Here is a 9,008-nt window from a genome sequence, read left to right as displayed (position 1 = left end):
CTGTTTTTAATCGGTTACTTGAAAAACAATCTTTCTCATTGCCTTAGCTATATTTGATCTATACAATTTTATAGTGCATCGCTTGGTCTTTGTGGATTCGATTCTGAAGTGTTACGACGACACCACTAGATCGTGGTTGAGTGCACATTAGGTTTTAATTGACCTTTGATCACATATGGGAGAATATAGAGTGGTTCTTATAGGTTCAATAAGAAATAGATGAATACACGTACTAAAACTAAAAACGAAATCAAATCAAATAAATAAAACATAAAAAAATGTATATAAATGAGGTAACAAACTTGGTTTGGTTCTGTTTGTTCAGGTTTTTGGGGTAACATGTAATATGTGTGTTTGCCTTTAGAAAACAAACACATGCATATGCACACTACGTACACCAGCTTCTTTCAATTCCATTTTTTCTGCCAAAATTACATATCCACCCAAATCATATGACACAAGTGTCCTTTTTCAGTTAATTCATCAGCCAATTTTAAAGCTACTATTTAAAGCCAACATAGACACATGTGCTAACACTCAATAAAGGTATTCTCACGAGCAAGAAGAGAAAGAGATGGATGGTCGATTACCTGACAAAGGGATTCTCAAGAGCGACGCTCTCAAAGAGGTTCTAGTTTTGCTAGTCCTTTATCAATGAAGAAATATAAGAATTGAACCGCTATATATTTGTAAATAAATGTGCTTGCTAGCTTATACGACGGCATGATGTGTGTTACATATGATAACGCAGTATATCATGGAAACGACGGCATATCCAAGAGAGCATGAATTGCTCAAGGAACTTCGAGAAGCTACAATACAAAGATATGGCAATTTGTAAGCCTCAATCCATTGGACTATATTGTATACAAGTAAATAAGATATGTACGATTTGCAGAATTATTTTATAAAATTAACGCCAGAAGCGAGATGGGGGTTCCGGTTGATGAAAGTCTATTTCTATCGATGCTTGTAAAGATCATCAACGCGAAAAACACTATCGAAATCGGTGTGTTCACCTGTTACTCGCTTTTCACTGTAGCTCTTGCTTTACCTGAAGATGGCCGTGTAATGATTCTTCTTCTTGCATGCTAATGGATCAAACAATTATTCATGTTAGGGTTAACAATTTTTTTTTGTTGTATGCAGATTACTGCGATAGACATTGACCAAGCAGGTTACAATTTGGGACTAAAGTTTATCAAAAAAGCAGGTGTTGATCACAAGATCAATTTCATTCAATCTGATGCTGTTAGAGGCTTAGACCAATTATTATTGAACGGGGTACGTAAATTAGTTTATTATCTTAGGACCACCAAATTAGTAGTATTTTTTAAAACCAAAGAATGTTCAATTTTGTTTGAAAAAGTATTTTTTATCAATGTTTGAAAAGTATTTAATAAAGTTATTAATTTTTTTTAAATGAACAAGGGATAATTGTTTAGTCAGTCTATAATTTTTAAGAAACCGATAAACCTAATCAATATTTTGTTTTGGGCGGTGAAGGAGAAACAAGAGTATGATTTTGCATTTGTGGATGCTGACAAGACGAACTACGTTCACTTCCTTGAGAAGTTGCTTAAGTTAGTGAAGGTTGGAGGAATCATTGCGTTCGACAACACCTTGTGGTTCGGTACTCTAATTCAGAAGGAAGAAGAAGTTCCAGGCCATATGAGGGCTTATAGAGAAGCACTTCTAGAGTTCAATAAGATTTTAGCTCAAGACCCTCGAGTCGAAATCGCTCAAATATCTATCGGAGATGGTCTCACACTATGCAGACGCCTCATATGATGATGAACACATGCTTACAATAAAAACTGTTATATGCTACAAAGCTTACAATAATGAGTTTGTAATGATATAATTAGTACCTAATTAAAAAAAACTTCTCTTTCAATTTGCAAAGAAGGTTCGGAAAATGATTTTTATTTTGTTGCGGCAAAATATTGATAATGTTAAAACTTTGAGGGTTTAATTGGTAAATTAAGATAAACATTGACATTTCTAAATCAGAAATCTCAATACTTTTTTTTTTTTTTCTTTTTCTTGAATGTTCAAAAGCTGCCAGATTGAGAATATTTCGTTGAAACTTCATAATAGCGGCGAATCTGATTCGATTTTGGGTTCCAATTCAAGATTAGAAAGCTTTCGACATCTCTCACTTGTAGATCTTCACATCGCCTAACCCATTTCACAAGTGAGGTTTGTTCTCTTTCCTCTTCGATTTCGTTTGTTTTCTACTGAATTTGGATTTCTGGGGGTTTACGAGAATCGAATGAAGTTGTGTTTTTACAGAGATGGGTTCGTGTCTATATGCATTTTCCGTTGATGGGTTTTGAGAAAAGTGTTTTCTTTTTTTTTGCTATGTGTGTAGGTGGATCTTGAGAAATCGATTTTGCAAGTTCTTAAGCTTTTGTGATGGCTAAAAAGGAGAGACCTAGACCTCAAAAGTTGTCTGTTTACCTTTATATACCTAATATTGTTGGTGGGTCATTGATATATATATCTTAACGCAGCTTTTTTCTTTACTTAGCATTTAAGATTTGTTGCTGTGATGATTTTTTTTGTATTGATTGCTTCAGGGTACATGCGAGTTCTCTTGAACTGTGTTGCTTTTGCTGTGTGTTTCTCCAACAAGACACTTTTCTCTGTCCTTTATTTCTTCAGGTCCTGCAACTTTCTTCATTGATCTTTTTTCCATTTGAGATTTATCATGTTTTGGGTAATGGCTTTAATAGTCTTTATTGATCAATGTGGCTTTCTCTCTAGCTTTTGTTGTGATGCTGTGGATGGATGGGTTGCTCGTAGATTCAACCAAGGTTCAATTTCTTCTCTCTTGTTTTATAAATTCACATTTTCATTGCGTATGATTGCTCAAAAGATCCTATGATCAAGATTAGGATAGTATATTGCTAGTGTTTAGTTTCAATGTAATAGGCTTTTTTTTCTTTGTGATTCTATAATCTAAGACATGCATCCCATGCCATTACTGTAATATTGAGGAAGCTAGAACTTGACTCGCTTCTCTTTCTTTCTTCCTCAGTTTCAACATTTGGAGCTGTTCTTGACATGGTCACAGATAGGTGAATCTTCTTAGACATATATATGCAAGGATCAAACTACTTATCTGTTTCATAAATTCTGACATTGTGTCTGTGGTCATTTTGGGTTACAGAGTTAGCACGGCCTGTCTACTCGTGATTCTCTCTCAAATCTACAGGTGAGGATATTTCTATGTACTACAGTATCTCTTTTCCGTAGCATCTCTGGAGTGTGGTGTAGACTGGGTTCATCCTTATCTAATGCATTTTCCTTTCTCTTGTAAATAGGCCTAGCTTGGTCTTCCTTTCATTGCTGGCTTTAGATATTGCTAGTCACTGGCTGCAGATGTACAGGTATGCTAATTAACCTTTTCTTATTTCACCGTGAATTCTTCTCTAAAATTTTCAAATCTCCAGTTTCTAAGCCAATACAATACTCGCAGTACGTTTCTAGCAGGGAAAAGCAGCCATAAGGATGTGAAAGACAGCACAAGCTGGCTTTTTAGACTCTACTATGGAAACCGGATATTTATGTGTTATTGCTGTGTTTCTTGCGAGGTGATTGAATCAGTCTCTTTATTTCCATGTTAATCCTTTAAAACGATGTCATCCTTCTTACAGGGCAAATCTTCTTCAAATTGTGCAGGTTCTGTATATCATCCTCCTTCTCATTGCAAAGAATCAATCCGAAAATCTCCTGAATGTTAGCTCTTTTCTTTCATTTAGTTGCTCTCAGTCTTACTGCTGCTCAATTATTAAAAGATGGCTTTCACTGCAGGTCGTAGTTGCCACATTAACTCAGATTTCACCACTCTCTTTTCTCCTGGCTTTGACATTGTTTGGTTGGTCGATGAAGCAGACCGTCAATGTCATTCAGGTAAAAGCTAATAATATCTTAGCCAAATCTGCCACTAATCCCCCATTATTAGAAGCTGTTTTGGTTCTAAATGGATTTTGACTTGTGGCAGATGAAAACGGCTGCAGACGTTTGTGTACTGTATGACATAGAGAAGCAGCAGAAGCCTTGATCTTCCCCTTTTTCTGAACCTGCAACTTTTTCATTTTTTTTTAACTGTGTGTTCTGTTTTCACTGTGGATGTAGATAGTTGTTTTTAATGGAGATGAAGAATATTAATTTGCCTTTTGACATAATCTTGTTTTGTACATATAATCTTGATTACTATTTTATTCAGTTTATGATGCAGAGTTGAGTCGGATACGGACACGTCAGCATTATCTCGTTCTGAAACGTAAGGTCGAGCCTCAGATAATACACACGAATCAGTTTCTGTCACTCATCATCAACATATGAACCACACCAAAAACAAAACAGAAAACGTAGATAATAATCATCCAAAATCGACCGTTGGATCTTGATTTCTATTACAAACCACATAAATCCTACTGACTGAGCTAAAGAACTGAACTTTTTTTAAAAGGCAGGACCTCCTCGGTTTCCAAATTCTCACCACAGAAACAACTGAAGCATTCTCTTTTCTCTGCCATGGCGAAACCGATGTCCATTGAAGTGTACAACCCGAATGGGAAGTACAGAGTCGTCAGCACAAAACCGATGCCTGGTACTCGCTGGATCAATCTCTTGGTAGACCAAGGTTGTCGTGTTGAGGTATGATTCTTTCTTGTTTGTAAGTATCAAGAATATTACAGTTTTGATAAATCCGGACTAAAGCTTCTGTTTTTTTGGATAACAGATATGTCATTTGAAGAAGACGATCTTGTCTGTTGAAGATATCATTGATCTGATTGGAGACAAGTGTGATGGAGTCATCGGTCAGGTAATGATATGATGGAAAAAAGAGAAAGATGACAGTGTCTATTTCTATACCAATCCATATGGAAGTAAAGTAAAAATGGGTTAAGTTTTGGTTTGTTATAGTTGACGGAAGATTGGGGAGAGACTCTGTTTTCAGCTCTGAGCAAAGCTGGAGGGAAAGCTTTCAGTAACATGGCCGTTGGTTACAACAACGTCGATGTTGAAGCTGCCAATAAGTATGGAATTGCCGTTGGTAACACTCCGGTAATATATCGAGAACTATCCTAATATACAACAAAAAACAAGTTTTAGTTCCATATATAGGTTTAGGAAATGGTTACTAGATCATTTTGACAAGACAAAACATAAAGATGTCGATGAGTGTTATTTGTTTGAATTGGATAGGGAGTGTTGACCGAGACAACGGCCGAACTAGCTGCTTCACTTTCCTTGGCTGCTGCAAGAAGAATTGTTGAAGCTGATGAATTCATGAGAGGTGGCTTGTACGAGGGATGGCTTCCTCATCTGTAAGATCTCACTGCACTTTTTCAAATCAAGAAGCCTGTTTTAGTTTCGTCCTTGGAGCTTATCTATAAATTTTGTTTGTTTAATTTTTGGTAGGTTTGTTGGTAACTTACTTAAAGGACAGACTGTGGGAGTTATTGGAGCTGGACGTATTGGATCTGCTTATGCTAGAATGATGGTATGCCTCTTACAACATGGCATTTGTAAATTTTGATCGTACACAAGAGCTTCTTCCTTTTGTTGACCTCTTTGAATTCAAAATAGGTTGAAGGGTTCAAGATGAACTTGATCTACTTTGATCTTTACCAATCTACTCGTCTTGAGAAGTTTGTGACAGGTATGTACAGTATCTAACAATACCTCTACTCTCTTTTCTTCTTTCTTCATGTTGAAGTTTATGAGATAATGGTCATTGGCAGCTTATGGACAATTCTTGAAAGCAAACGGGGAGCAACCTGTTACGTGGAAACGAGCTTCGTCCATGGAGGAGGTGCTGCGTGAGGCTGATCTGGTAAAAGGAATCCTTAGAGACACCAACTGTTAGTGTAATATCTTAGCTAGAAACTGAACTAGTTGTGATCTGAAACAGATAAGTCTTCACCCGGTGCTTGACAAAACCACTTACCACCTTGTCAACAAGGAGAGGCTTGCCATGATGAAAAAGGTGTGATTTCGCTTTAGCTATTTGATTTGATCCCTTCTTATTAATGGTGTCAAGTTGATCTTGTTCTGATGGAATATATAAATGCTTTAGGAAGCAATCCTTGTGAACTGCAGTAGAGGTCCCGTGATCGATGAAGCAGCTCTGGTTGATCATCTCAGAGAGAACCCAATGTTCCGAGTTGGTCTTGATGTGTTTGAGGTATATGCTATGATCAACACAAAACAGAAGAGTTTATCTCTGGGGGCTTAACAAGTAACTGGTAAATATCACATTGTTTCAGGAAGAGCCATTCATGAAACCAGGGCTTGCTGATATGAAAAACGCTGTTGTTGTTCCTCACATTGCTTCTGCTTCAAAGGTAACAAACTGAAATGTTTCTTTTTGTCTAAATAGATAATTAACAAAACTGACTTGATTCTTCTTCTGATGACGATGACAGTGGACTCGTGAAGGAATGGCTACACTTGCAGCTCTCAATGTCCTCGTATGCATTCTCATTCCAAAAACCCTCTTTGTTTTGTAAGATTCAAAATGATAACTTCTGACCATCTTCTTCTGGAAATGTTTTAACAGGGAAGGGTCAAAGGGTACCCAATTTGGAATGACCCGAACCGAGTAGACCCATTCTTGAACGAAAATGCTTCACCACCTAATGCAAGTCCAAGCATCGTCAACTCAAAGGCCTTAGGTACTACACTCAAGACTCAATGCCTCCATTGCAGTTCAACAAAAGATTCAAACATAAACACAAACAAACAAACCATTTTCTATGCCACTTATACCAATTTGTTCCAATTGTTTATTGAAAGTACTCTCATGTATATATATATCTTTGGGATTTTTCAGGATTGCCTGTTTCGAAGCTATGAGTTGAGTATGAAGAAGGGGACATTTGGAAGAATCCTTTTAGTGAATATATGATGGTGTCAAGTTGTGTTTATGGGTAATGTATATGCAACAACCATGTTGGATCACATATAAATCACTCTTTTAAAGTGTTATATTGCTGAAGACTTTTCTTAACTTCCTTGATTCCATAAATTTGCTACGAGTACATGTTAAGTAAACAAATATATATATATATATCTATATATATATATATATATATAATAGCAGAGTTTTCTCATTTTAAAGCTATCCATATCAGCATCTCAATATATTTTACTAATTTTGTGAAGACTACTAAATTTATGCCCACTAAATCTGTGCAAGCCTTTTAATATTGGACTGGCCCATTTGATTATTTGATTTCAATATGACATATACCTAGGATTTAGAGCTTAACCGGATTCCATCAACGTTAACTTCATTAATTAACCAAAGTCATCTATGTTGACCAAAACTAATGGCCAGTGTCAAGATAAACCAAAGTCAAACTGGTTTTAATTTCAAAATTAAATAATTCCAGTTTAAACTGAAATTAGATTTGAAATTGATTTAAATTTAAAATTTTAGCAAGCTGAACCAACAACTAAATCAATGGGAAAGAAAGACTCACATATCTAATAAGATTAGTGATTAATAAGATTTTTTTTTAAAAAAAAACATAAGAATTAAATGGTTTAGTAATCAAAATAAGAAGTTGTTCATTTTGTGTTCAATTATATATTCATGTCACCAATTAAAAAGTAGAAGGATTTGATGCATATTATTAGTTACAGTATAATAAAACAATATATATATATTTTAAACTTACGACTTTATTTGTTACTGTTAAAATAAAAAAATCATATCATATTACCGATTAAGATGTAAAGAATTGGTGCATATTATATATGATCTATGTTATTTATCGTATTAAAAATTAAAAAGGTGAATTTTGTTAAACAAAGGTATATCAAAAAAAAGGGGAAAATACTATCAAGTGCTCAAAAATAAAATGATGTATATATTTAAGATAAATGTATAAGGTTACTTGAAATATAAAATTTATAAAAAAAAAACTTATTCTGAATATAACAAAAAGGTAGAAAATTTTAAAACAAATTTAAGAAAGTTATTTGCAATAAAAATTATTATAGTAGTGATAGATTCATAATAATTAGACATTAAAAGAGCAATAAAATTATAGTTGTGAAACTGGAGAACGTGGGCATTTTACATACGAAATAAATAGTACACAATGAACCATATTTAAGATTATTAATTTGGACGTTCACAAAAAAGGAAAAATTCATCACATATGTGTGATTATCTACTAAAATTTGATAAAATTAATATGAAAACCAATCACACACTAAAAGAGCATTAAAATTAAGCTTGTGAAATTGATCGGGCAACGTGGGCATACATACAAAAATAAATAATACACAATGGATCATTAATATGTGTAATTAGGATGTTCAGGAAGAGGAACGATCAATCACATTTGTGATAAATCTATTTAATTTTGTAGAATAAAGATACTTCGCAATTTGCACAATTACAACAGTTCGATTTACAACAGTGGATCCGAAAAACACAGAAATAAGTCAACTGGAATCACTTCTTCAATCTGAGAATAATAGTTAATTTTAAAAGTCGCTGCTACCTCCGCCGAAGATTTTCCATAACTGCATCCGCTTTCATGCAAAGAATTCGGCGCATCAGCAAATGACGAACGTGTGCTCCAAAAACTCAGTCTCGCTCCAAAAATTCGGAGCCTTTGTTGGTGAAGAAACCATTACTATCAATCCAATACATTGCCCTCATGATCATGAAGAAATGTCTTAATGACTATGACTATATGAGTCTATGTCACAGGTCTCCACCATTTGAGCTTCACAGCAAATGCAGGGAAGCTAGAAGCATTCTACTTGTATGCCATTAATCGTAGAAGGAAAAATCTATCTCAACAAGCTTAAGTGGACTGAAGACACTTCATGGTTGACACTTGCTGGAAAAACATCAAAATCCCATTACATGGGATTATAGTGGCAAGAAAGCGATATTATTTCATCTCACTTAAACATATGAAACCAACAAGATACTCGCACCTCAAAGACATGGACTCCACATGTGAGAA

At 34.9% G+C, this 9,008-nt stretch overlaps 3 protein-coding genes across 8 annotated transcripts; all 3 read left to right on the top strand.

Annotated features, from left to right (window-relative positions):
• The first annotated feature begins 468 nt into the window (after nucleotides 1-468).
• LOC104750625 (tapetum-specific methyltransferase 1-like) lies at nucleotides 469-1,905 on the top strand. 2 transcript variants are annotated; one of them, XM_010472448.3, is made up of 5 exons: nucleotides 469-628; nucleotides 752-837; nucleotides 924-1,068; nucleotides 1,150-1,284; nucleotides 1,507-1,905. In XM_010472448.3, the coding sequence occupies exons 1-5, from the start codon at nucleotides 575-577 to the stop codon at nucleotides 1,789-1,791; spliced, it is 705 nt and encodes a 234-aa protein (XP_010470750.2). In that variant the 5' UTR covers nucleotides 469-574; the 3' UTR covers nucleotides 1,792-1,905. The 2 variants fall into 2 exon arrangements, with proteins under 2 accessions (XP_010470750.2, XP_087349393.1); XM_087493267.1 differs by having other exon boundaries at nucleotides 473-628; nucleotides 927-1,068.
• Nucleotides 1,906-2,000: 95 nt separating this feature from the next.
• Nucleotides 2,001-4,233, top strand: LOC104750626 (CDP-diacylglycerol--inositol 3-phosphatidyltransferase 1). Of its 2 annotated transcripts, none has more exons than XM_010472449.3 (11): nucleotides 2,001-2,202; nucleotides 2,375-2,485; nucleotides 2,583-2,667; nucleotides 2,770-2,819; nucleotides 3,044-3,083; nucleotides 3,176-3,220; nucleotides 3,330-3,395; nucleotides 3,485-3,599; nucleotides 3,688-3,744; nucleotides 3,820-3,918; nucleotides 4,010-4,233. In XM_010472449.3, the coding sequence occupies exons 2-11, from the start codon at nucleotides 2,419-2,421 to the stop codon at nucleotides 4,067-4,069; spliced, it is 684 nt and encodes a 227-aa protein (XP_010470751.1). In that variant the 5' UTR covers nucleotides 2,001-2,202; nucleotides 2,375-2,418; the 3' UTR covers nucleotides 4,070-4,233. The 2 variants fall into 2 exon arrangements, with proteins under 2 accessions (XP_010470751.1, XP_010470752.1); XM_010472450.3 differs by having other exon boundaries at nucleotides 2,026-2,197.
• On the top strand, nucleotides 4,193-7,027 carry LOC104750624 (glycerate dehydrogenase HPR, peroxisomal). Of its 4 annotated transcripts, none has more exons than XM_087493265.1 (14): nucleotides 4,193-4,291; nucleotides 4,485-4,668; nucleotides 4,754-4,837; nucleotides 4,939-5,079; nucleotides 5,221-5,342; nucleotides 5,437-5,518; nucleotides 5,605-5,677; nucleotides 5,760-5,851; nucleotides 5,930-6,004; nucleotides 6,095-6,202; nucleotides 6,285-6,362; nucleotides 6,444-6,488; nucleotides 6,578-6,692; nucleotides 6,851-7,027. In XM_087493265.1, exons 2-14 carry the CDS (start codon nucleotides 4,546-4,548, stop codon nucleotides 6,871-6,873), a joined length of 1,161 nt encoding a protein of 386 aa, XP_087349391.1. In that variant the 5' UTR covers nucleotides 4,193-4,291; nucleotides 4,485-4,545; the 3' UTR covers nucleotides 6,874-7,027. The 4 variants fall into 4 exon arrangements, with proteins under 4 accessions (XP_087349391.1, XP_087349390.1, XP_087349392.1 ...); XM_087493264.1 differs by having other exon boundaries at nucleotides 4,208-4,296; XM_087493266.1 differs by having other exon boundaries at nucleotides 4,260-4,296; nucleotides 4,481-4,668.
• Nucleotides 7,028-9,008: the final 1,981 nt, after the last annotated feature.

Source organism: Camelina sativa, chromosome 16 (assembly GCF_030686135.1).
Source record: "Camelina sativa cultivar CO46 ecotype springtype chromosome 16, ASM3068613v1".
In the NCBI taxonomy this organism is placed as follows: domain Eukaryota; kingdom Viridiplantae; phylum Streptophyta; class Magnoliopsida; order Brassicales; family Brassicaceae; genus Camelina; species Camelina sativa.
This window is presented reverse-complemented; position numbering and strand designations above follow the sequence as displayed.

Coding starts and splice junctions, on each gene's coding strand:
- LOC104750624 (XM_087493265.1), top strand. CDS start 4,546: ATGGCGAAACCGATGTCCATTGAAGTGTACAACCCGAATGGGAAGTAC. Junction 4,669..4,753: donor ACCAAGGTTGTCGTGTTGAG/GTATGATTCTTT, acceptor TTTGGATAACAG/ATATGTCATTTGAAGAAGAC. Junction 6,363..6,443: donor ACATTGCTTCTGCTTCAAAG/GTAACAAACTGA, acceptor TGACGATGACAG/TGGACTCGTGAAGGAATGGC.
- LOC104750626 (XM_010472449.3), top strand. CDS start 2,419: ATGGCTAAAAAGGAGAGACCTAGACCTCAAAAGTTGTCTGTTTACCTT. Junction 3,084..3,175: donor CTTGACATGGTCACAGATAG/GTGAATCTTCTT, acceptor TTTGGGTTACAG/AGTTAGCACGGCCTGTCTAC. Junction 3,221..3,329: donor ATTCTCTCTCAAATCTACAG/GTGAGGATATTT, acceptor TCTTGTAAATAG/GCCTAGCTTGGTCTTCCTTT.
- LOC104750625 (XM_010472448.3), top strand. CDS start 575: ATGGATGGTCGATTACCTGACAAAGGGATTCTCAAGAGCGACGCTCTC. Junction 629..751: donor AGAGCGACGCTCTCAAAGAG/GTTCTAGTTTTG, acceptor ATGATAACGCAG/TATATCATGGAAACGACGGC. Junction 838..923: donor ATACAAAGATATGGCAATTT/GTAAGCCTCAAT, acceptor AATTAACGCCAG/AAGCGAGATGGGGGTTCCGG.